A 27933-nucleotide genomic window follows, 5' to 3' on the forward strand; every position below is an offset into this window, starting at 1 on the left:
AAGGGAATCCGAGTAGAAATTCTGATGAATGTGAAGAATATGGAACAGTTATTAGTGAACAGTTATTAATGATTCATTCCATGATTTGTTAAAAGAGTTGTCTGAAACCAAAGGAGAATATCATAAGGAATGTCTATTTAATCTAACAGTCTAACTGTCATGTCTCCACCGGAGTCGACTTCTGCTTCAATCACCAGACGCCGCCGCGTCACCACTTTGAGCAGCGCTGGAGACGAGGGAGCAGTCAGCGGCTCTGCTGGGCGCAGGCTCTGCTCATCTATTAGGCTGGGTTTTACTAGGACCTGCAGTACCACTGGTTTACTGTGGTGGTGTGTGCCTTCCAGCTGGAGTAGCTACCTTTCAGCTGGGGCCAATGGGAAGGCACCACACCCCACTTATACTTTCTCCCTGCTGCTGGCAGGTGCCAGATATAGTTCAGTAATTCCCTGCTAGACTGGTTCCTTGCTGTTTGTTTGTATTCTCGTATATAGACCTTAGCTTGACTACCTGACCACTATGCCTGCCGTTCCTGTACTTCGCTGCTAGTTCCGGTTTTGACCCTTAGCTTGTTTACCCGACCACTCTTCTGCCGGCCGTTCCTGTACTTCGCTGATAGCTCCGGTTTTGGCCCTTAGCTTGTTTACCGGACCACTCTTCTGCCTGCCATTTCTGTACTTCACTGCTAGTACCGGTTTTGACCCTCACCTTGATATCTGACCACTCTCCCGCCTGATGATTTTTGTCCCTGTTCCACCTTCTGGATTTGACTCTGCCTGGTTACTGCTATTCTTAAGACCGTAGTCTTCTACAGGGCAGCGATCACCTGGGCTGTGTCATAATTCCAAATCCCTGTATAAGTGTTAAAGGGTTGCAGGGTTTGGGTTCCTGCTTTGTCGGCGGTTGCCTCTATTCACCTGTTTCACCAATCCTGAGTTCGTGGCTCCAGGCAGGCGTCACACTAACCAATTCTCTAATATACTTCAATTAATAATTCTCTATTGTTCCTTCCCTACTCTAACTTAGTTTATTTTTATTTTTTTCACTTCTGATAATGTTTTCTTTGAGTATCCTGGCATGCACTGGATGTCATCAAGGGCAGAGGCTACGGTCACTGCTGCAGCTGCTATCCCCCCCCCTCCCACTGGAAAAACAGCATCATTAAGGCTGGACTCACACGAGCGTATGGCATCCGATGCGAGAGCATCGGATGCGATATGCTAATGTCCTCCGGCTCAGGCTCTGCTGCGAGCGTGAGCCGGGTGTCATGCGACTGTAACCCGATCTTGCGATCGGGTCACAGCTGTGAGGCTGAGTGCAGGCGCTGCGGAGGAGAGGGAGGGGTTAATCCTCCCATCTCCTCCACTGTCAGCCTGTGCGTAGATCGCACTGCACTGGGATAACATCCGAGTGCAGTCCGATGTATCTCTCGCATCCATTCACTTGAATGGGTGCGAGAGATACGGCGGTAGCAGCAAAACGCAGCATGCTGCCGCTTTTCTTGCATCCAGAATCTGGATGCGAGAAAAGCTGACCAACAGCTCAACCTCATTACTTAACATTGGTCAGAGTGCAATGCGAGAATTTCTCGCATTGCACTCGTCCGATTTTCACGCTCGTGTGAGCGTACCCTAATTTCCATTTCAGGTGCTGGGCTAGCCCCTGCTTTACTGAGCATGCGCTGGTTGTCAATACTGATACATGCTCAGTATTCCTTTCCTATATTCCTTTCAATGTGCCCTACATTGCGTTCCCTTGCCATGTCTAAGGAGAACTGATGAGCCAGCAATAGAGCACACTGTCAGTGTGTACTGAAAAGGAGGGAACACAGCAAGCAGAGAAAACAGAAACCAGCAATGATCAGCAAGTTTCTCCCTATCTATATTTTGGTAAAGTCCCTCTAATAGGCATTGAATAAAATATCACACCTGTGTTTCCAATAGGGTTAGTGTCTGAACTTCTGAATAACTAATTTTGATGATTTCCTCAGTTTTATAAATCAAACGCGTGCAATGCGAGAAAATCTTATGCAATTTGTAACATTACTCGATTATAAGAGCATGCGTTACATTTACTGCACATTTTACTCCATTTAATACACCAATTTTAGTACCTATGCCAAAATTTTAAAATAACTAGAAATCTGGGTGTGCTTAATCTTTTGGCATGAAGGGCAACTGTGGTGCCCCAGGACCACAACAGCATTGCCCCTCCAAAGGGTTAATGCTGAGCCTGGAGGTAATTGAGGGAATCATTGGCCAGTAAGTTCAACATCCAACGCAGTTTCTCCCTCAGGCCAGCAGAGGGAGCTCTGAACCTGGAGTTCCAGGGAGCATTCCTCAAGTCTGACCTGAGGGAGGAGTTAGAGTTCAGTCTGTGTAGAGAGAGCAGAGAGTGCAGACGCAGAGTGGTGCTGTCCTGTGGACTGGGGCCTGGAGCTGGAATAGCTTGGCCCAGTGAGGCAGGATTTGCACAGAGGCACAGAAGAAACTTGGACATCGGAGTCTGTGGCCACCAGGGCCTAAAATATTCCTTGGTAGCCGAGTCCGGAGGGCAGGAGAGCTGCAAGCCCCCTGGCCCATAAGCAATCTGAAGGTACAGCTGCATCCCAAGGGCCCGGTGTGGACTCCAGCAGAGAAGTACACGAGAGGGCCTGCGCAGCCTACCATAAAGAAAAAGGGATGAACTACCGGTCTCAGCAGCAAGAGGGCCATTGCTAAATTCAGAGTGCAGGGTCCTGTAGAAGAAAAGAAAGAGCAGGGAGTAGGCCTCACACTCAACTGGCCAAAGAGATCACCCCCAGGCACTTCCAGGCCGGCCGGATCATCTTTACCACCTGTGACGGTCTCCCAGGACGAAACTGTTGCCAAGTAAAAGAGGAGAAGGTAAATAGACTACTGTTTGTGCCTGTTTCTTTCACTGCCCTGTCGGCCCTGCACCGTATTATTCACACATCACCAGAGACTTCCATCACACCATAGACTCTTACGAGCACCAACTGTTGCCCCGGGGCACCGCTCCACCTGTGGGGAGCAGGACCACCTAAGCTGCCATATCACCAGCCCCGGAGGCCTCATACAGCAGCGGCGGCTTAATAGCCGCAAACCACAGGTGGCGTCACGACAACCATAAACTTTATTCACCCCCAAGTCACCAGCCATATTTAATTGACACCCACCAGGGTCACGGAGTCGGGCCCCGCCACCACTGACGACCCCCGGACTAGTCCGGCCCGGCACCGGGTGTCCCATAGCCCTGGGGTGGGCGAGTCACAACAATATGTAGTGAGTGAAATAAGTATTTAACAAGTCATCAGTTCTCTAACTAAATTTGTTTCTAAAGGTGCTATTGACATTATTTTCTCGCCAGATCTCAGTAACAACCCATCCAATCAACACAGAAATCAAAAGGCAAAGAAATAAAACCATAGATGTCCATAAATTTAGTGATGTGTATTAATGAAAAATGACACAGGGAAGAAGTATTGAACACATGAAGAAAGAGACGTGAAAAAAGTCATGGAAAGTCATGACACCAGCTAAAATGTATCAGAAAATTGAAAGCAATCCTGCTATTTTGTGAAAAATAGCTGGTTTAACTGGTGGCCTATAAAAAGGTGTCTTGTTACCAAGGCGCCTCACAAGCAACATCTCATGATGGGGAAAACCAGTGAGCTATCTCAAGACCTTTGAAACCTTATTGTTGCAAAACATACTGATGACGTTGGTTACAGAAAAATTTCTAAACTACTGAAGGTTCCAGTAAGTGCTGTTGGGGCCATAATCTGGAAGTGGAAAGAACATAATTTCACCATGAACCGCCACAACCAGGGGCTTCTGTTTGAAATCTGGCTCCCAGCCAGATTTCAAACAGAATGTATGGTGCGCAGGTGTACATGATTGACCGTCACTCTATTCACTTGGGGCTCCTTATTGCTCCGGTTCCCAAGATCAATTGACCCCCCAGCAATCGGGAATATATTCCTGATTCAATGGAGAAGGAATAACTTCCAAATCTGAGACAACCCCTTTAAGGCTACAACAGAAATGTACATTTGTTAATACAGTAAGGGGTACTTTGCAAGCTGCGAGATCGCAAGCCGATGCTTGCGATGCCGAGCGCGATAGTCTCCGCCAGCGTCGCAGCAGCGATATCTTGTGATCACTCCCGTAGCGAACATTATCGCTACGGCAGCTTCACATGCAGCTTCACCTGCCCTGCGACGTCGCTCTGGCCGGCGATCCGCCTCCTTCCTAAGGGGGCGGGTCGTGCGCCATCACAGCGACATCACAGCGACGTCACACGGCAGGCGGCCAATAGAAGCAGAGGGGCGGAGATGAGCGGGACGTAAACATCCCTCCCACCTCCGTCCTTCCGCATAGCCGGTGTGAGCCTCGGTGATGTAGGTAGGAGATATTCCTCGCTCCTGCGGCTTCACACACAGCGATGTGTGCTGCCAGGAGCGAGGAACAACATCGTACCGTCGCTGCACAGCGGCATTATGGAAATGTCAGACCTTACACTGATGATATGATTACGACGCTTTTGCGCTCGTTAATCGTATCATAAAGGATTTACACACTACGATATCGTCTGTGACGCCGGATGTACGTCACTTTCGATTTGACCCCACCGACATTGCACCTGCGATATCGTAGTGTGCAAAGCCCGCCTCAATGCTGAAAATTGTGTTTTCCATCAGCGCAGTAGTATAGTCTACTAGGCCTGTGATCTTAAGGAACTATGATCTTAAGGAACTATGATTTGCATACAAGGCATTGAAGACCTGTGATATACGGTAAAAGAAATCATGAAAAGCGGTAAGACGTTATCAGGTAGAGTTGCTGGTTCCCTTTAAGATTGTGTTGCACTTGCGGTCATGGATAGTACAGATCTTATCACTGCCCCTGTCCTGCTATAAGCCTCTCTCCCCTGGAGTAATCATATCCTTCCTGGCTCCTGCACACACCAGCGCAGACAAAGGATGATCCCGTGTTTTATACAAATAATTACGCAGTTCCTCCATAAGACTGCTATGTCCCATAGAAAAATAACATTCCTTCTTATTAATATTCAATGCAAATATACTCACAAGGATCAAAGTGTGACAACCCTGTACTAAGGAAACGGACAATGTATTGTGCTATTTATTCATAATGCATTTTTATTTAAGTGTCACGTCATTAAGTGTGAAAAATGACCTGAAAATTGTCAGATGCCAGATTATCTTTATGCATGATTTTTATCTAACATTTCTGATTTCGAGACTAGAAGGTGTGAAATTAGCGCTATTTTACGTACTAATCTCAGATTAGCTCCTGCTATCAGGCTGACAGTGATGGCAGAATACAGAGATACATTTGCCATCAGTCATTCTAATGCAATAATTGGTTTCCAGGAACACGTAATTTAGATGGATACTTTTGCTATTTCCAGAACCCCCTGCTTCTTCCATACTAAAAGGATGGAGCCAGTAATATTTCTTCAATAGGATGCAAACCTCTTATTGCATATTGTGCAAACATCTCGATAACCCATTAGCACAGCCTGTAAATTCCCATCTTTATCTACCCTTGTGATGCATATAATTAAAGTGGCAATGCAAAAGGTCAATGAATATGTGGTTATTGGTTGCGCCCCACAGGCTGCTACAGGGCATTGTAATATTGCATATTATCCATTGAAATCAATGGACTGTTGAATTCTGCTCATGCTTACATGGTTGAGTCCCAGTTGGGAGACCCCTGCCCCAGAGTAAATTTTAATGTGCAGTAATACCCAATTTGTGCAGTAATAAACCAGATATGTACATTAATAAAACAAAAATACATTCATGAAGGCATACCTCCCAACCGTCCCGGATACAGCGGGACTATCACGCTTTGCATTGTTTGTCCCATTGCCACGGGCGGGATGGCCGTCTCCCAGGCTCCGCCCACCCACTCTCTCCCTGCCTCCCTGCTTTTCCCTCCTACCATCCTAACACGTGACGTGGCATAACAGAGAGGAGCGCGCTGCCCGAAACTAGTCTCTGTCTGCTCTGTGCTGCTGCTAAGGTATGTAAACTGAATCTCCCCAGCGCTGATTCCCCTCCCCTCCCCCCCCTGGCCGGAGCCTCCCTGTGCGGTCGGCCGGCCGCCTCTCTGTGCGGTCGGCCGGCCGCCTCTCTGTGCGGTCGGCCGGCCGCCTGTCTCTGCGGGCGGACGGTCGCCTGTCTCTGCGGGCGGACGGCCGCCTGTCTCTTTGCGGGCGGACGGCCGCCTCTCTGTGCGGGCGGCCCGCCATCTCACTGTGCGGGCGGCCGCCTCTCTGTGCGGGCGTCCCCCACCGCCTGTCTGTGCGAGCGCCCCCCGCTGCCTGTCTGTGCGGGCGCCACCCGCCGCCTGTCTGTGCGGGCGGCCGGCCGCCTGTCTGTGAAGGCGGGCGGCCGGCCGCCTGTCTGTGAAGGCGACCGGCCGCCTCTCTGTTTGGGCCACCTCTTTGTGCGGTCGGCCCGCGCCTGTCTGTGCGGGCGCCCCCCGCCGCCTGTCTGTGCGGGCGCCCCCCGCCGCCTGTCTGTGCGGGCGGCCCGCCGCCTCTCTGTGCGGGCGGACGGCCGCCTGTCTCTGCGGTGGACGGCTGCCTCTCTCTGTGCGGGCGGCTGGCCGCCTCTCTGTGCGGCGTCCCGCCGCCTGTCTGTGCGGGCGGCCCGCCGCTTGTCTGTGAAGGCTGTGGCTGCCTGCGTCTCCATGCTGGAGGCCCGCCGGCTGCCTGCGTCTCTGTGCTGGAAGCCCGCCGGCTGCCTGCGTCTCCGTGTTTGGGGCCTGCCAGCTGCCTGCCGGCTGCCTGCGTGTCCATGCTGGAGGCCCGCCGGCTGCCTGCGTGTCCATGCTGGAGGCCCGCCGGCTGCCTGCATGTCCATGCTGGAGGCCCGCCGGCTGCCTGCGTGTCCATGCTGGAGGCCCGCCGGCTGCCTGCGTGTCCATGCTGAATGGGTGTGGATGGGGAGTGGATATGGGCGTGACTGTGAAATGGGTGTGGTTAGGGGGCGTGGCCTAAAAATTTGCCGCGGCAAACTTTGTCCCTCTTTTCCTTCTTTAAAAGTTGGGAGGTATGATGAAGGTAATATGAGAACAACAGGTCCCAGAATCCACAGGCTTCTGTTATGATATTAGAGAAAATTACAGTCTGAAAATTATATTACAGGGAGATGGAAGGAATAAGAAGAAATACAATTCCCAGCATGTCCAGGCTATGTGATAGTAATATTACAGAGAGGGTATATACTAATTAGAACACAACTGTCTCCCTGCACTCCCCAGGTTCAGAGAGCACTAACCACATGAGGAGATTGTCTGTTTCACTTTCTTTCCCAGTCTCTGCACACAAGCTCCGCCCCCTCAGGTCACGAGATGCTGACATCATCCAGGTCATTCTCCGCTCATCTCCACTTCACTCCACTGAGCAATGTGACCATCTCAGTCTCAGGATGGTAGATGCTAGACTGTATGGGCTTCTTCCAGGTATGCCGTTAATTCTGTCACGTGATAGGGGATGGGTGCAGGAGGGGTGAAGCCTCCCTTTGCAAAATTATAGTGGACAAAAGGAAACATCGCCACGCCCACCAACCAAGCCAGTCACGCCCACTAACCTGGAAGGAGCCCATACATTCTAGGCTCAACCGTGCCAGGATGGAGTTTACAAGCTGCAGAGGCGCTCGTGCATGCAGCAAGAAAGGCAGCTCTGATCTGTAAGTACTAATAGCATACTTGGGGTGTACATACTTATTTTAGGAGATTCTAGCTAGAGTACAATATCCGTGGTATGACAGCCATATACTGATTTGTGCAGTGATAAAAATTGCTTAAAAAAAACCCTGCCCTGCCTATTTCATGGATAGTTATAATGAAGGGTAAAGTTTAGGGTGTAACCCATTTACACACGCATTATTGCTTTCTTACCATGGTAACAGGTGAGATTTTACTGAAACTTGTTTAGTTAATATAACTGAAAAAAATGTATATATTTGTTATGAATGATCTACAGCAATTGATTCTAATCATATCATGAGTGACCATTCAATCCAATTACCAAACGCTGCCCTTCCAACATAGCAGAATAACTTTAGCCTTCAATGTAAACTTACATCTATAAAAAGTGAAATCCATCATTTCAACTCCCTCTGCTATGTAGTGTATATACAAGCATTAATGCATGTGTTTATTTGCATAATTCATATAATCAAGCTTGGACTGGCCCATGGGGGAAAAGGTGAATCCATGGTGGGCCCCTGTGCAGGAGTCGGCTCCAACCGCTATATATGAGCAGTGATCGGCACAATACACGATTCACTATTTATGCGCAATAAAGGACAAATGTAATTGGTCAAACACCAAAGAGCATCAAATCATATATAAATAAAGTGCAGAAAAAGACCATAGAATAATAAAAATCGATTTCTATAAATGTAATTTCAAGTGGCTTTATTGGAAATCTATTTATAAACCATCTCAGACACTAACAAATTAAAATTTATGAAACTGAAGATCATTATTTGCTTATATTCTTCACTCTTAATAATACTGAGTCATGACTACTTTCGCAATTTTTCATAATTGAGCTTGCATGTGTAATTTCAAAAGCAACAGCTATGTTCACATTTGCGTTCTATGTTAAGAGTGTCTGTGAACGATTCGGTCATATCTACACTATTTTTCCCGGTGAAACAGACTATTCAGTGGAATCCAACAGACCTCATTGTAACTCAACAGGGTCATTTGTGACTTTTCTTTATGCCCAAAATCACAATGCAGATTTGAACAGATCCTATACCTACTATCTCATGGATCAACATTATTCTAGAGTTTTTCCAGTTTTAACCACTGATCTAACATGTGTCAAGGTACAAAAGAAAAACACAATATAAACTATCATAGCTGTTTAAAAAGGGGGAAGAAATGATTAACCCTTTTCTTATTTCTCTGTAAGAATGTGGTATTGGCCACAGGTTGTTTCCCCCAATACACTGTACAACACGGCAATGGCTCGTGAGCTGTCACTGCATTGTTTGCAGCGGGTATCAACTGTAACAATCAGCCTACACCCTACGACGATGGCCGGGATTGGAGATATCTGACTGCGACAGTTAAGCAATTTTGCAAAAGGATAAATATCCATCAATAAATCAAAAATCTCCCCTATGATTTAATTGTGGGGTGCTCATGGGTTGCCATAGTGGTCATAACAATTAACAATTGCTAACAGTCCGACAATGTACCACAGCCTTTAGGCAAAGTCTAAGACAAAGTCTGATACGCTTCCTACCAGTGAGATGCTTAGAGGCGTAATATATTACAAGACAAGAGAATGTAGTCAAATGGTTCTACTAAAAAAATGTAGAACAAAAATTGAAAATGAGTGTTTTGAATAAACTTGAAAATAAGTCTAGATAAAATCCCTAACAATAGCTGATACTTAGTAACCATGCCTAGGATTAAAATGTAGTAAATATGTACCCACAAAATGGTACCAATGAACACATTGAGGCAGATTAATCAATAGTAATGATTGCATGTGTGCCTTAACACAAAAGCATCAGAACTTTGCATGCACCATGGCACACTACAGCCTAACTCTGGTTAGCATAAGGAACGTGTTTCGTGGACCCTCCAGGGATTATCTAGCCTGTGACTCCTGTGGACTATGGGGTCAAATCGCAACTCTGATCACTGCAAGTCTTCATCTTACACCATTGCAGGTATAAGAGCAATCTAAATACATAAAACTGTCAAGCATGGTTATGTAAAAGGAACCTGTCACTATATTCATGCTGCCCAAACCATGGGTAGCATGAATCATAACCTGGTTGCAGCTTGGTACACTCTCCTTTGAAATGATCCAATCTTTTCAGAGAAAATATAGTTTAAAGAGCTGGAAGAGACATCACCAGTCCAGCTCTGCATCGACCAGCTTCTCCCTACACCGCTTTAGTTAATTGACAGATTTCTCAGATGAGTGTCAATCAACTGACGCAGAGCGGGCAGAAGCTGGCTGGTGGTGGCGCCGGACTAGTCACATCTCTCCAAATAGTCCCCGTCCCGCTATTCTAACTATATTTTTTCTGAACTGCCGGCGTGTTTTCTGATTGTAGTAGTTCAGCCAGGCTCTGATTCATGCTACCCATGGGCAGCATCATTCTAGTGACGGTTTCCCTTTAATACGTTTTCACTGAAAAACAATGCAGTTAAGCTTATGAAGATTTATTATAAAGACCAGAAGTGGATGAAATAGGAAACACCAATGTTGGTTAATCTGTAATTGGGAGTTATTCACTACAACCGACATTTATCAAGCATGCCAAACTGTTGAATTAACATGCTTTAATTACCAGCTGCCTGCACCCTTGCAGCCATGAAGAAATTACCTCGTTACTAAGTAACGAAACGCTATGGCTATAATTAATCTCTATATTTTTGGCTTTAATTCTCTTTAAACATGACTTAATATAACTTCAGATTTCACATAGATTTCCTTGTCTTGAAAGTTTGTAAATTCAATGTTACATATTCTATGAACCATGGACTTCGTTATTTCTTGTTGTACGTGGTGCCAACATTTCCTGGAGAATGTAAAGTGATTGTCATTACTCCCTGTGCCTAATGGGGCCTCCAAGCTAATTTTCCAATCTCACTAAAGGCAATTTCACAGAAAGACAATTAACCAATCAGTATGTTGCTGAAGTGTAGGAGCAAGTCAGAGCCTGATAGATGTTGTTCCGTCTGATACTCGGTCCCTGACCACTTAGCTAACCGTATGCCCTCAGCTCCTTCCCCTTGGTTTTCTAGGGTGTAGGTCTGAGAGTACCATGTGTTTTAATGGACCAATACTACGAGCAGCAGATTTCAATAACTTGATCTGACATGTTGAATATTTCCATTACTGATCAAACATTGTAATATCTGTTATATCTACCATACAAACAACAGATTACCACCACCAATACTAGTCACCATCGTCAATAACTCCGTAATAGTCACTTGTTCTGCTCATTCCATGACTGATTGACTTTACTTGAAAATGTTTTAAAGCTAATCAGACCAATTATAACAATGAGTAGTTTTTCATGATTATGCCTCTTAAATTTGGTAATGTGTTACCATCTCATGCCACCATAATAAAGAACCCCATACAGATTAGACTAACGTTGGCCGAACCCACCAATATCGACTGGTTCAGGTAACAGTAATCTTTATGGGGGTGTCGGTCAACGGATAGTCGGGTGAGATGTCGATCACACATGTCTGATTCTGGAATGTTGATCGCATTGTTCTCTCTGAGATAAGCGACTAGCCCGCATGTCAGCCGGCAGCAATCGCAAACAAATGAACACACCTTTGAACACGCACTCCTCTGTATGGGATAGTCGGCTAAGATAGCTATCAGCTGAACAATTGGCCAGCCTAAAGGTCCCTTTACACGCAACAACATCGCTAACGAGATGTCGTTGGGGGTCACGGAATTCATGTCGCACATCCGGCCTCGTTAGCGAAGTCGTTGCGTGTGACATGTATAAATGACCGCTAACGATCACAAATACTTACTAATCATTGATCGTTGACACGTCGTTCAAATCCCAAATATCGTTGATGGTGCTGGACGCAGGTTGTTCGTCGTTCCTGAGTTCCTGAGGCAGCACACATCGCTACGTGTGACACCCCAGGAACAATGAACAACACCGTACCTGCGTCCTCCAGCAACGAGGTGGGCGTGACTTTCCTTCAGATGCTCTATGCCCCTCCGCTTCTATTGGACACCTGCCATGTGACGTCGCTGTGACGCCGCACGAACTGCCCCCTTAGAAAGGAGGCTGTTCGCCGCCCACAGCGACGTCGCTAGGAAAGTAAGTATAATGTGACGGGGACTAAAGATGTTGTGCGCCACAGGCAACAATTTGCCCGGGACGCACAAACTCCGGGGGCAGGTGCTTTCACGAGCGACATCGCTAGCGATGTCGCTGCGTGTAAAGCCCCCTTAAGATCACCATGTTTTAAACAAACTCTTTCAGCCACTGAGTCCTGCAGATAATTATCTTGTATTCTCTAATACTATAAGGTCTATGCTACATTTTGTATATACAATTTAGCTACCACAACCCCAAGCATTATAAAACAGGCTAATCAGGTTAATTGCACTCTACACAGTACAAATCTCATGAATTACTGTAAAGTGGTTGTGCATAACTCATTTTTTTAAACGGGCCCAGCATGTTCATCAAATAAGAATAATAAGAAAAAATTATATTCCTCACCTACTGATTTCTAATGATTTGCTGCACAACTCCTGCTGTTCCAGCTCAAACGGCATGTGACCACTGCAGCCAATCAGGTGATCACAAATTTGCTGGAGCAATCACGTCTGTGCTAATAAAACAGTGCAGTGGCACCAGAGGAACATAGGATAATTAGTAAGTATCTTATCCTATTTTTTTATTTTTACATGTATTTCTGCTACAGCAGGCCAGAGAAAATGCCCATTAATTTGGATTTTTCTCTATGGACTGTACTTACTGCAGCTGTCAATGCCATAGAGCCATCTGCTAAGATATATGTGGTAAGCATGCGGTTGAACATTGCTTGTAAGAGAGCATAACATTGTGACATAATACTCTGTAAATGGAAACAAGTGGCATGTCGCATGGACATGAAGGAGTCATTGCACAATCAGTGGTATAGGCGATCTTTCAGTTAGCCTGTATCTTGATAAATACACAACAGATAAAATCTTGATCTATTGTTTCCATAGAATCTGAAGAATATAGTAGAAAAATGTATTCACGTCATCATATCACATTACTTTGCCCTCCCCAGAGACGGCTGTGACTTGCCTGCATTGCTAGAATATTTGGCATTGTGAAAAATCTGTTTGCCTGCGTTACAGTAAGAGCTGATAAACAAAGCCACAACTTGTAGTTCTTGCACCCATCAAATCATATTATAAAAATATCAGCATCGTAATAATGAGAACTTATAAAAATGATTACACTGACATTCACATTCTTGAGTTTTACATTTGGATTTTAATGTATATAAGTGTGTATATATTTCTATCTTTCTAATCATACTATTAGAGTTGAGGAAAATGATTTGCAGGACCCTGGTCCGGCATCCATGCCAATACTCTGTGGCACCCGGGCTAAGACGAGTGAGAACTTTAAATGTTAGGACTCCACAACATCATGCCGGCATTCAGGGCCTCCACCAGGGGGGGGACAAACAGGACTCTAGTCCGGGGCCCCAACAGAAGGGGGGCCCCTTCACGCTTCATTTATTGGCTTGTGTGTGAGGTGTGGAGGTGGAGCAGGGATGGAGGCGTAGCTGGGGTGGAGTCTCAAGGGGGCCCCAAAATTATGCCAGTCAGGGGCCCTGAAATTCCTAGTGGCAGCCCTGCGGCATTCGAGTGGTGACCCAGTAAGTTCACACTGGTCTGGCTGCCATGGAGTACCAAGGTGGACTCCAGGGTTTGGTAAATGATTTTGTTTAATTCCCGTTAGTATGTAAAATATCTCTAGTATATAGGTATGCTAGTATTGTGACCCATGTACTGTATATGTCACAAAAAAGGAAGGCAGACAGGGTGTGCACTATCCATGCACAGTCTCTAGTGTTAAAATGAGCAATTGCTTGATCGCATCCTGTTTACACTCAACAATTAACTACTTCCACTGCACAAGTACAAATTTCCGTCATTTGCTTTGTGGCTAGAACTTCAGACTAGAAACCACTTATGAAATTTAATGAAACCATCTCTAAATATCCTTGAGATTATGTTCATGACACACAGATACAAATATAAAACACATGATTTAAATGTGGTTAGCCATGAAATTAAAAATCCCTCCCCGACAGCTCTGAACTTTTAAGGCTTCAAATCAACAAAACCTTTGATAGTGTCTGACATTAGCAGCATATTCCTTAAAGGAGTTTTCTCACATTTAGAAGTTATCCACTATCCATTAGATAGGAGATAACTTCGCTATCGCAGGGGTTTCGACTGCTGGGAGCTCTACTGATTCTAAGAACTTCTGCGCCCCACTTCAATGGTGCGGAGGTCAACCATTCGCACAGGTGTCATTATATCAAGATAACCATTGCTATCCAGTCACCTGTTTTCGTGGTTTTAATGGCACAGCGGATCAGTGAATATTGCAATATGGCACAACAAAAAGATAATGATATCAATCCATATTATATACAGTCATAAAATAGTTATTGTGGAGATTATGAAATCTTTCTAAGGATATTACTTCTACTTGGTTCTACTTCTACTCTATCTAGGGAAAAAAGGCTTAAGCTTCAGAGCCAGCAAGGTTTCATTACCATGAGAACTATTAATCTGTGGAAAAGCCTACCTAGGAAACATAGCCTCAAAAAAGGCTTAGGGGTGCTTCACACACAGCGAGCTCACTGCCGAGATCGCTGCTGAGTCACGCTTTTTGTGACGCAGCAGTGACCTCATTAGCGATCTCGCTGTGTGTGACACTGAGCAGCGATCTGGCCCCTGCTGCGAGATCGCTGCTCGTTACACACAGCCCTGGTTCGTTTTCTTCAAAGCCGCTCTCCTGCTGTGACACACAGATCGCTGTGTGTGACAGCAAGAGAGCGACAAATGAAGCGAGCAGGGAGCAGGAGCCGGCATCTGGCAGCTGAGGTAAGCTGTATCCAAGATAAACATCGGGTAACCAAGGTGGTTACCCGATATTTACCTTAGTTACCAGCCTCTGCAGCTCTCACGCTGCCTGTGCTGCCGGCTCCGGCTCTCTGCACATGTAGCTGCTGTACACATCGGGTTAATTAACCCGATGTGTACAGCAGCTAGGAGAGCAAGGAGCCAGCGCTAAGCAGTGTGCGCGGCTCCCTGCTCTCTGCACATGTAGCTGCATTACACATCGGGTTAATTAACCCGATGTGTACTGTAGCTAGGAGAGCAAGGAGCCAGCCCTCAGTGAGCGCGGCTCCCTGCTCCCTGCTCACACTGGTAACTAATGTAAACATCGGGTAACCATACCCGATGTTTACCTTAGTTACCAGTCTCCGCAGCTTCCAGACGGCGGCTCCGTGCAAGCGCAGCGTCGCTTGCACGTCGCTGCTGGCTGGGGGCTGTTCACTGGTCGCTGGTGAGATCTGCCTGTTTGACAGCTCACCAGCGACCATGTAGCGATGCAGCAGCGATCCTGACCAGGTCAGATCGCTGGTCGGATCGCTGCTGCATCGCTAAGTGTGAAGGTACCCTTAGACGATTTCTTAGAACAAAATAAGATCAAGGCTTATGCACATGTATAGAATTCTTGTTCAGGAAAAATTTCCGGACAATTTTCCCTTTCGGAACAGATTGATTCATGGATTTTTTTGCTTAGATAATTGTTTCATTCATATTTCAGGTTCCCTTCATTCATATTCTCTCCCATCTCCTGGTCCAACTTGATGGGCATATGTTTTTTTTTCTTTCCACTATGCTAATTACTGTATGTGATCTAGAGATGTTTTCTGTTTTCCTGTGTGGGAACTTCCATTTAAATAAAGATTTCTTAATGTTAAAATGAAACATTTAATAAGAATTTTACTCCTCAAACTATTCACATGGTACAAGCGCTTTGATGCTAATTAAAACCATACTTTGCAGAAATCTGTTTTGCCATTTGAGAAATCAGAAGTTGAAATGAGCTGCAAGTGTTTGTGGGTGTTACATTGCACTTGCAGCTCTCCTGCCCTCCTTCCCTATTCCTCGCTATCCACCTACCTCAAGTGTCTAACCGAAAGAAAAATGACCTGTCAAATTGATACAGGAGACAGGTTTAAGATCGGGAATAGGCAGGAAAGTCAAGAAAGCTCCAAGTGCAATTTCCAACTCTAAAGCACTTGCACTCATTTCATTGCTTAATTTCTCAGAAATAGCAACACGTATTTCTACAATCAATGTATGGATTCAATCAGCATAAAAACGCCTGACAAGTGTTATACTGGTGACTCCACGGCTTGTGGGCGCCGTCCTAACCACTACAGTCACTGCTCTGCTCCTCCCAGTGTAAGTTCCTCTCGCCAGCAGCTCCTTCCAACAAATCCAATTCTGCTACATCCTTCTGTTGCTGGAGTTTCTCCATATGTTCAGTGTGTGGAGTAGTAAGGCTCTGCAGGAGTGTAATTGTGATGCCCCTGGACTATCAGGCCATCACAGGGTATTGCACAGTCTGCCCTCCCGTGCAGTATCCACCTCCTTCTTCGTTTAGGGTCCCTAACTATATGGTTTTGCCTACATCAGCTAATCAAATCCTAGATACACCCTGCACCACACCCACCAAACACACCAGTAGACGACTTGAGTGGAACAGAGTCGCCCAGCTGGGGGGTTGGAGAGAAGAGGTCAGGAGTGTCAAGAGGAGGGAGTTGAGCTTGAGAAGTGAAAGCAAGAGGAGGTTAGGATCAGGGCTCCTGGGAAGCAATCTAGGTGGCAGACGGTGGTCTGGGCTTAGAGTAGCTGGACCCCCGATCACAGGGGATCGTGGCAAGGGGCATGGATCTGTCCAGGAGGACAGCCAGCAGCCTTGCACCATCACCAGGCTGGAAACAAGGCACGACGGGGTACGTGGACCCTAGGTCAGGGAGTAGCTTCAGGCAACCTGACAATTTACCCGAGGAGAACGGAGCCTTCAAGATCCGTTCCCACCCGCTCCAAAATTGGGGTACTAGCGCAACGAGGGGGATAGGACTTTCCACTCAAAACGGTCCAGAGAATCCCAAGCGTGAACCCTGAGAGCAAGCTACCACACTTAGCCATAGTGGGGAGCAGGACCCGGCAAGTTTCATACTACTGGGACCACCAAAGAAGTAAACTTAGTGCCAGGAAGCAGGTCACGGATCACCAGGCAGCACCATTGGGAACGCGACCCGAACTAAGCTTCCCTCAGCGACAGCGGTATCCAGAACTTTGGTTTATCAAGTGATCCCTTTGCATCCAACGGCACTCTCCTTCAATCACCGAGCCCTGGGGTATTACGCCCTACCCGTGGAGGGTCACAACACCTGGCTGCCCCGTTCCATCATCCCCGTGTACTCCCAACTGCAGCAGTGGTACTCCTAATTACCACATACCATGGGTGGCGTCACGAACTCTATAAAATCCCTTGTAATTAACCCCCTTCATTTGAGTGGCCGCACGACCCCCGGGTCCGGAGACCCTTGAGCCACTGCGAATCCGGATCCGAGCAGCTCGGCTGCTGGCACGGGGGCGGCACATAATCACCTGCGGTCTTGTTCTCTAGCCTACCACTGACTGTAGTGGGTGTATTAGACAGCTCCTCCCGCACAGTCTTTGTCAGTTCAGCTCAAGTGCACTGTATCTTAGTTGCTCTATTTAGTCTCTCCTGGTACTGACCCAGTTTGATTACCCCCTTAACCTGACCCCTCTTCTCCTGACCTTGGCTACTTATTTTGAACCTGTGCTGCCTGCCCCAACCTCGGCTGCCTGATTACATCTCTGCCTGTTCCCTCGGTACCTGGTACAATGTTTTATGATTGTTCTAAAATTATTTTTTTTTATTCCATATAATGGAGTAGTCATTCAGATGCATGCTACAATCATCGACAGACAATTTTTACACGTCAGATTCCTTTTCTAGCAGATAAGACATTTTTCAGTCAGAATAATAAGGAATTTAAACAAAACATCTGATATCTTTGCATGTTAAAGAACCATAAAATGGAAAACTTCAATCAAGTCAAGGGAAATCATAGGCCCACCATAAAGAGAGCATCCTCCTGCCTGGCACATACATAGAAGAATATATATTTGCAGCCCAAAACCTTATGAGTTATCCAAGACTGATTAGGGTATTGCACAAAAGTACCTTCCACCCAAATTTGCCCGTGTCGTGTTGGAAAGCAGAAGAAAAAGAGTATCTTGGCTGAACTTTCCACCCTACATGATGGGATTGGGTTGGTTTAAATTGTTTTTAATTTAACAGTAGGGTATAATAGATATCAAGTCTCTTGAGTATAAGTCATTTTTATACTTATATTTTAAAGACAAATGGAAGGTGAGAGGGAATGTGTAAGTAGAATCAAACCTCCTAAGCCATATATTGCATGTGGACATACAGGTTATAGAAAGTTAAATAAAATGATACCTTGATATGTGTGATCTGATGTCTTCTAGATAAATCCATGTTTTTCTTAGTATGTAAATGAGCTATTAAGATCTTTGGGCCGGACACAGATCTCCTCTAGAATTTGCCTCCAGAGCTTATTTAGGTGGCGCTACCAGTGTGAGACATGTAATGACTGACTGTCTGCTTTCCTGATCTACATGTCTCACACTAGTAACTCCCGCTTCCATATAAAATAAGCTCTGGAGGCAGAATCTTAGGGAAAACCATGTTCAGCTCATAGATCTTAACTGTTAATTTAAGAAAAATGTGGATTTCTTTGACATAAGACATCGGATTGCAGATATCAAGGTATCATTTTATTCAGCTTCCTATAACCTGAATGTTCATATATACGGCTTAGAAGAGTTGATCTTACTGACAGATTCCCTTTAAGTGGGATGATCCACAATTATGAATTTTCGTGAATCCTTATTCTTTCTATTATGCAGAAAACCAAAGAAAAACTCCTAAAATGAATATTTATTTATTAGTATTACAAATCATTAACTATAAAAGCTATGTTGCTTCTAAGTATCTACTCAAATACAAACATAAAAGAGCCACATAAGAATATTATTGGCAACAACTCAAATAACAATAGAACCCAAACAAGAGAGTCTTTAAATTTGCCAGGTAAAAGAGACACTCAAACAAGCCATAGTTATAAATGTATAAAATATTTTATTTAAATAATGCTGTAGATGTGTCAATAACTTATCGAAGTGATACAGAAAAAAGGACCAGAGGGAATAAGTGCTGAAGGGGAAAACACCCCACGTGTCCCGGAAAAGAATGGGGGAGAACAAGTCTCCAAAAGATCCAAACACCCTCCCAGGGTTGTAAATACCCAACCGGTAGATGATAGCCCAAAGGTGTAAGGTAACCTAATGAGCCAAATAATTCCAAGTATAGCCCAAAGGGCGATGCACCTACCAGGATGATGGATCACAGAAAGCCCGGGGTAGCATGTGGGGACCGAAAAATTTTGGATTGGATATGAAAGCCATTGAACCTCCCCTGATGAACCCCTAAGCAAACATATAAGGGGGAAACGCGTCGGGATATGTCACTGGATGGTCCCAGCAGATAAGTCATCCCTGCTGGGATTTGTTAATATCTCCTCTAGATTTATTGTGATTACACACATAAAGTACCTCTTTGTACGACTGTGCAGACTTAAAGGGAACCTGTCATCAGAAATTTGGCTTTCAGCCTAAATGTTTCCCCCTCTGCAGCTCGTGGGCTGCATTCTAGTAAGGTTTCTATACTTTTTGTGCCCCCTTTTAAACCAAAATAAATACTTTATAAAACTGTACCTTTTGGTTTGAAAATCTTGTAAATTATCCATAGGGGCGGGCCGTGTGGCGTCCGTTGCTGTATTTTACGCCGTCCCCCATGCTCCAAATCATCCCTCAGGACGCCGCCCACTGCGCCCAAGGTCCCGTGCACACCGGGACACCTAGTGACGTGGTCGCAGGCATGAGAGTATGGGCGGCGCTGTGATTGCATTGCAAGTGCCCGCCCATACTCTCGTGGGCGCGCTCTCACCTCTGTACGTCGCTCAGATCCTCCGCTTCTCCTGTGGTGGCCTGCTCCGCTCCTCCCATCTATTTCCTGCTGCAGGGTATGATGGGAAGGAGGTGACGTCGAGCCGGTGCAGAACGCTGGAGGCAGTGGGGAAAGGGCAGGCACGAGAGTATGGGCGGGCACTTGCGATGCAATCACAGCGCCGCCCATACTCTTGTGCCTGCGACCACGTCACTAGGTGTTCCGGCGTGCACGTGACCTCGGGCGCAGTGGGCGGCGTTCTGAGGGATGATTTGGAGCATGGGGGACGGCGTAAGATACAGCAACGGACGCCACACGGCCCGCCCCCATGGATAATTTACAAGATTTTCAAACCGAAAGGTACAGTTTTATAAAGTATTTATTTTGGTTTAAAAGGGGGCACAAAAAGTATAGAAACCTTACTAGAATGCAGCCCAGGAGCTGCAGAGGGGGAAACATTTAGGTTGAAAGCCAAATTTCTGATTACAGGTTCCCTTTAATTGCCTGTGCAGCTGGTTTATGGTTGTCATATTTGTGGCAACCTTAGGTAAATAATATCTATTGACCTGTGACAACTGGCACTATTTATCCTCTTCTGGTGGTGGGTGCTTCCTTTGGTAACTGGCGGGTTGCAGGGAGAGAATAGGGGAAGACGACGAGGAGCGGGTAGGCACCCAATACTTTATGGTGCACCTCCGCCGGCAGGTAGGCGACAGGGAGGGACAGAAAAAATCCCCCCTTCCATAATCATAGGACGACTAGTTGGTTTACCTATATTTAAGAGATTATCAACACTCTCATCTCACTAATCGTCTCCACCTTTCTCCACACCCACCTCACATGACCGATCTATACTGAGTAGATACTTAGAAGCAACATAGCTTTTATAGTTAATGATTTTTAATATTAATAAATAAATATTCATTTTAGGAGTTTTTCTTTGGTTTTCTGCTCTAATACTCCTGTGTTCATTGACTTTGGTTTCTAATCTTTCTATTATGCAATAGATAGAATGTTTATAAGTATGGGGTAAACCGTAAATGCAATGGATAAGTTTATCCTTTTTTTTTTTTAGAGAACCCCAAAAGTGAATGAAAAAAATATTGTAAATTGACTTCATTTTATGTCTCAGTTGTACATCGGGATTTAACATTTGGGTTGATCATGCAAAAACCCCCATAAAGGAATAAAATCAATTTTGCAAAAACATCCAACCACCTTAAGAAATGTGAGTGTGAGCCCAGCCTAGATTATGCATCCACAATTTGCATAAATAATACCAACTGTGCATTGAAATAACTGCTTTTAAAATTTTATTTTTTTTGTTCACACCTAATGATAGTAGCAGTATTTTTTTTAACATGTATGAAAACGTAGACCGCTGAGCTTCTAGGTATTGCAGCTTTGTGTGTAATATCAGCTTCTGATAAGAAGCCGAGATGGAGGACTGATATTAATCAGTGACGGCTTCAGCACATTGACAAGTTTCTCTCCAGTGTTCTGGATTACAGCAAAAAGGACAATGGAGCTGAATACTGATTCCGGAGCTTAGTGGCTCTACAAGTACCTACATTTACATGTGGGTATTTATAAACCATATGGACAAAAGTACTGATACACCTGCACATTACACCCAGGATTGCCAACTTGACTTTTAATTTTTTCTTTACAGTTTTTCAAAAATCACAGATAGACGATATTTTTTATGGACACATTGCAAGTGATACATGTCTACAGCCCATTATTCTGATATGAAGACACATTCACTGCAAACTATAAAATTATAATTAAAATCAAAATAATCTGTAGAAGTTTCTTCAGTTTAAAAAAATTAAGGACATCTTAAATTTTCTTTACGGTCAGGGCAAAAAAGTGTCCTATTTTTATGGACCGAATGAATTTCTGGACGATTGGCAACCCAAATTACATGTAAAGTCATTATTATGACATCCCTTTTGATCTCCAAAAACAGTAATATAAAGTTGGTCTCCCCTTTGCAGTTAAAACAGCTCCACTCTTCTGGGAAGGTTTTCTACAATATTTTAGTGTGTCTGTCAGAATTTTTACCCATTCCCCCAGTAGAGCATTTGTGAGATCTGACAGTGATGTTGGACAAGAGAGACTGGTTCACAATCACTGTTCTAGTTTTTAAAAGTGTTCAAAAGGAGGTTGAGGTAATGGCTCTGTGAGGCCTAGTCAAGTTCTTCCACATCAAATTGACCCAACCATGCCTTTATGGACCTCGCTTTTTCCACTGATGCACAGTCATGCTAGAACAGAAAAGGTCTTCTCCAAACTGTTCCCACAAAGCTGGAAGCATACAATTATCTAAATAAACCCCAGCACTCAAATGAAGACAAAAAGGGGAAGTATGCGTAAGTGCATTTATTGACTGACACACTGCAAAGGGAACCTAACCAGAGCAACAGCACCAACATTTCGGCATAGAGCCTTTCTCAAGGTTGTTGCATCACTGGTCAGAGTAAGGAAACACGGGTCTCGGAGGACAACCGGAGGTTTTGCAAATAGAGGTAAGGTTCCACACGTTTTGCAGAGTATGCTCATAGGTGGAGGGGTGACAGGATCACAATGTGAGGTGAATGGACGCCTGCAGTGGAGGTCCGGAGCTGGCACAAATGGCAGGGAGAGTGGCTGCCGCTGCAGGCGTCCATTCACCTCACATTGTAATCCTGTCACCCCTCCACCTATGAGCACACTCTGCAAAACGTGTGGAACCTTACCTCTATTTGCAAAACCTCCGGTTGTCCTTCGAGACCCGTGTTTCCTTACTCTGACCAGTGATACAAAAACCTTGAGAAAGGCTCTATGCCGAAACGTTGGTGCTGTTGCTCTGGTTAGGTTCCCTTTGCAGTGTGTCAGTCAATAAATGCACTTACGCATACTTCCCCTTTTTGTCTTTATTTGAGTGTTGGGGTTTACTTTACTATATGATTCTTTATCCTCTAAGCACCTATAGTGTGTGTGGTAGAGCCTGTAATCTCTAAGTATTTACAATTATCTAAATAACTTGGTACAATGAAGTATTAATGTTTTGTTTCAGTGGTACTAAGTGGTCTAGGCTGAACTCTGAAAAACAACCCCTCCACCAGTTGGCACACTGCAGTCAGGAAGTTAACATTCTCCTGTCATTTGCCCAACCAAACACATCCATCAAACTGCCAGATAGAGAAGCCTGATGCATCACTCCACAGAACACATTTTCACTGCCCAGAGTCCACTTGTGGCATGATTTATACCACTCCATCCGATGCTTGGCATTGTGCTTGGTGATGTAAGAGTTGTACGTAGCTTCTCAGCCATAGAAACCCACACCTGAGCACCGGGCGTACCTGAAAACAGCAATGCTTGCACGAGTGGTTTGCATACGTAAAGCACCCGAACTCAGAATCCAAACTCTGTTTTTTTTTGTAAAGTCTGTGTTTGGTACGAACACTGAATCTTGGGTTTGCTCATCTCTAATTAAGAGGTGTGTCCCAACATTTCTGTCTATATATCTATATACTTATACAATGCTGTGAACATATCCTACATCCATGAACAAGACTGATAAAAACCACTCATATAATCCTAACTACAAAATGCCCAAGACCTGGGGCCTCTGCTACAGATTTTATATTGGGGCTCATGCCATCAACCTCAATCATTCAGGTAATCTAGTCACATGCCCTTGGTTGTTAATTTCCAGGGAAAGAATAATAGTAATTTATTAATAATGTTTTGTGTTATTATCGTTTTACATATACATCCACTGGAAAGGCTGAGAAAAGAACACAGGCTCAGTTACTAATACATACACTCTGATGATTAATAGGGCAGTGCAGATGTCACTTCCATTGAAGATGACATATTACTCTATAAAAAGCACCACCAAAGTATCATCATTTCAAAACCCAAATAAAGATTAAATATATAACTAGTTACCGTCTCCTTCTTTGTACAATATCGATGGGCCTGTTGACTGCACACGGTGACCCATATACTTGTCCATTGAATATCTTGTAGCCTCCATAGTCCATAGGAGCCAGGAATCCACAGTTTGTAGGTAAACTCATATCCACGCTAATGCTTTCAGAGCTAGACAGTCCGTAAACGTCCAGAGTGTCGGAATATTATATGCCACGCAGGATTGTTAGAGTTAATTATGACCCATTCAAAACATCCTTTAACCCTTCCTTTAAAATATATTTCCATTATTAGAAGTAACAGATGATACAAGAAGCACAGTATCACAGCTGGCTTTCCTATGGAGAGTCTACACAGTAGTCCATACTATTCGATTTCCTCTTTGGGAAGATAATTTTTCTCATGGTTTCCAGAGTCTGTTTTTCGACAAACAATAAGAGGAGATTGAAATCTTATGTTTCCAAAAATACTTCGTCACCTAAGCGTCTGCCATTCAGTAACCCAATTCAGTTGAATCATACTCTCCAGAAGAAGAATACCGAGAGCAAGGCAGAATCTGCAGATCCAATGCCAGCCTGCTTGTAGATTTCAGTCTATGTCTATCTGCGTTACCTTGGTGAACAGGTTTAGGCAGATGTAAAAGTGAGCATGAATTAGAATTCCAAAAATAGTAGGAAAACTTGCCGTGTCCACTTCGCTTGTGAAAGTAAGAAGGTCTGTAGGTCCAGTGTGACAGCTGGAAAAGAGTGCAGTAAAGAAATGCCACCAGTGCAGGATGCCGAGCGATCTCTCCCTCAGCTGTGATGTCATTGTCACTGTACTCCATAAGGGGGAGGGCCAACGCCTCACTCATGCTCTGCCAGGATTTCTCTTTACAGAGCTAACCCTTTATTCAAGCACTGTGCTTCTTTGCTTTTCAATCAAGACAGAGACCAGAATTTCATGTTCAGAGTACTATTGTGTTAGATTGTGATTATTGGCTTGATTTATTTTCTTGCACTTTTTTACATCTGCAATGTTTAAAATCTATCAATTTTAAAACAATTTGTGAATTGTACATATGGAGCAAATCAGAGGTTGCAGCTAACTCATCCTGAGTAGTGATGAGCGCGCACTACCATGTTCGGATGGTTGGTACACATAACAAGTAGTGATAAGCAAGCACTACCATGCTCAGGTGCTCAGTACTTGTAACCAGTAGTGATGAGCAAGCAGTACCATGCTTATGTGCTCAGTACTCATAACCAGTAGTGATGAGGGAGAACTACTACCATGCTCGGGTGCTTGGAACAAATAACCAGGGTGCTCTGTACTGATAATCAGTAGTGATGAGCGAGCACTACAATGCCCGGGTGCTCGGTACTCATATCGAGTAGTGATGAGCGAGCACTACCATGCTTGGGTGCTCAGTACTCGTAACCAGTAGTGATGAGCAAGCAGTACCATGCTTATGTGCTCAGTACTCATAACTAGTAGTGATGAGGGAGAACTACTACCATGCTCGGGTGCTTGGAACAAATAACCAGTAGTGATGAGCGAGCATTACCATGCTTGGGTATTTGGTACTCGTAACCAGTAGTGATCAGCGAGCACTACCATGTCCGGGTTGTTGGTAGACATAACGAGTAGTGATGAGCAAGCACTACTATGCTCAGGTGCTAAGTACTCATAATGAGTAGTGATGAGTGAGCACTAACATGTTGGGTACTCGGTAGTTTTAACTAGTAGTAATGAGCGAGCACTTATGTGGCGCCCCTGAATGTATCAGGGTGCCACAGGGAACTGCATCCTTTTACCCAGGATGCAGGACCTACGGCCCCATGGTTCCAAGTTTCCAAGTTCCCGGAAACCGATGTCGCCTTCATCAGCACCACAAATCCCAATCAACGCCTCCCATCATGACCTGTCAGACACACCAGTGCATTGGTCCAGCTGGAAAAGTGCCACCCACCTAGGGGTCAGGCAGAATGGTGGGAGGGAAGTAGAGAGAGTCGAGTGAGAGCACTCAAAGAGAAAGGAGCTGGGGAGAGTGAGCTTCCGGGGAGCAAGACCGAGGTTGGGTCGCATACAGTGGTCCGGGACCAGAGGAGTCAGGGACCGGTGGCAGTGACATTGGATAAGGGTGCGACGGACATAGTCTAGGAAGACCGTCGGCACCAGCAAGCCCAGAAGAACTGACTGGTACCGAGCACGACGGGGTACAGGACCCTAGGTCAGGAGCCGATTCAACGTCCTGGCAATTAACCTGCAGAGTAAGGGGACCTTCAGGGACCTTCCCACAGAGCTCAGAGATTGAGGGCATCAGCACAACGCGGGGGACAGGGTTTTACAAACAAAGCAACCCACTGAAGTCCCAAGTACCAGCCCTCAAGAGCACGGCTACACTACACATAGTGAGCAGGGCCCCCAACAGCTTCAAGCCACGGGGACCACCAACAGACAACAAAACTGTGCATGGAGACAGGCTCCGGATCATTAAGTGACACCGGTGGGACCGGGTGCTTGGACTGGCTATCCGCAGTGGCACACAGAGAATTTGGTTTACCTGCAGTGTGTGTCTCCTTTATAATCATCATCCAGCACATCGACTATCCACAGTGAGTACCTTGGTCCCCTGCACCCTGCTCTCCCAAATAACCACCAAACACCCTGAGCCTGGGGCCTTCCCTACCTGTGGAGGGACTAATATCAGGCTGCTCAACTCCATCTGCCCCGGTACTCCTTACAGCAGTGGCGGTATTCCCATTACCGCAACCTACAGGTGGTGTCACAAACTTCTTCCCTGTAAATACCCCCTTTTACGGATCAAAGTGTTCACCAAGCCGGGTCTGGACGACCCCCTCGAGCGACTTTCCCGGATCCGAGCAACCCGACTAACACCGGGGCGGTACACTAACATGCTTGAGTGCTCAGCACTTGTAACCAGTAGAGATGAGCGAGCACTACAATGCTCGGTACTTGTAACCAGAAGTGATGAGCAAGCACTACCATGCTTGGGTGCTCGGTACTTGTAACGAGTAGTGATGAATGAGGACTAACATGTTTGGGTGCTTGGTACTTGTAACCAGTAGCGATGAGTGAGCACTACCATGTTCGAGTGCTCGGTAATCGTAACCAGTAGTGAGGAGCTAGAAACAAAATTTGGGAAAAGGTATTCGTAACCAGTAGTGATGAGCGAACACTACCATGCTGGAGTGCTCGGTACTTGTAATGAGCATTTTGATGCTTGGACAGTCTCAACTTTTTTACCAAGTATAATGATAGTTTATGGGGAACTTAAGCATTTTTCTGGAAAATGTCATCGCTAGTGCGATCACAGTTGCCTTGCGTCTATAGTACAGAGCAGGACTCAGAAGTAGAGATGAGCGGATTGATTCATAGAGAACTGACTTCAAGTCAAATTTCCTGAAATTGTAGATTGATTGGAAAACTTTTACATTCAATTTACGAGGATTGCAAAAAAAAACCAAAACCATAACTTGTCCAGCACAATTTCCCATACTGCTGAAACATCAGAGAGAAAGGTAAAGATGTTTTACAACTTTTTACCTATAATGCCTTGTAGCTATGACATAACATGCTCTATCCTATGAGGATTATCAGACCTTGTAGCCAGTACCTGGATTATCAGAGGTCTGTAGGTCCCAGTGCACAGCCAGGTGCAAGACTCACTGGGTAATGCAGATCATATAGAAATTAAATCTCTCTCTCTATCATTATGAAATCCAAGGGTGTTATATTTGTATTTTCAGAGCTATTAGAAATTACCAGTAATGTGATTTATGGCAAATTTATTAGACACAAATTGAATTTTTGGCAAAGCCCGCAAATTTGAATTTCGAAAGACCTGCTCATCTTTACCCAGGAGCCATCTATTACATGCTCTACCACTTCTCGCAGAAGACAGCAAAATTTGTGAACCGCGAGGGCCATTTTTAAGTATTTGAAGCAAAAATGGCAGCGAACACCACAAGACAAAAAATATTAATTGACTACAAATAATCATAAATGATGATGTCTTGCAAAAATATGTTCTTGAATTAGAAGTGGTTATAAAGCAGATGGCACCTGAAGACAATCCTGAATGTTTCTGAGCAGTAAATATATCTAAAATATACTTTAGGTTTAGTATCTCTTTAACTCCTTCTGTACATAAATAAGTGACCTGGACTTTAGTCCATTTTGCTCTGCAGTTTATTTTGTCCATTGAACTCTTAAAGCTAATATTTAGACATCTGTCTATGATTAAAAAGCCTTAATTATCTCCTGGCATCTTTATTATGTAA

At 45.0% G+C, this 27933-nt stretch overlaps 1 protein-coding gene across 3 annotated transcripts in view; it reads right to left on the minus strand.

The window, feature by feature from the left end:
• PDE4C (phosphodiesterase 4C) overlaps positions 1–27933 on the minus strand; it is a 574417-nt gene that overhangs the window by 214929 nt on the left and 331555 nt on the right. The window contains exon 1 of one of the 3 annotated variants that reach the window (XM_075352495.1): positions 23666–24351. The exons of the other annotated variants lie outside the window; for them this stretch is intronic. Coding sequence (XP_075208610.1) covers positions 23666–23796 — 131 coding nt within the window. The 5' untranslated portion in view covers positions 23797–24351. Of the gene's footprint in view, positions 1–23665; positions 24352–27933 lie in introns of those variants that run through there. 3 annotated transcript variants of the gene reach the window in all.

This window comes from Anomaloglossus baeobatrachus, chromosome 1 (assembly GCF_048569485.1).
Source record: "Anomaloglossus baeobatrachus isolate aAnoBae1 chromosome 1, aAnoBae1.hap1, whole genome shotgun sequence".
NCBI lineage: Eukaryota > Metazoa > Chordata > Amphibia > Anura > Aromobatidae > Anomaloglossus > Anomaloglossus baeobatrachus.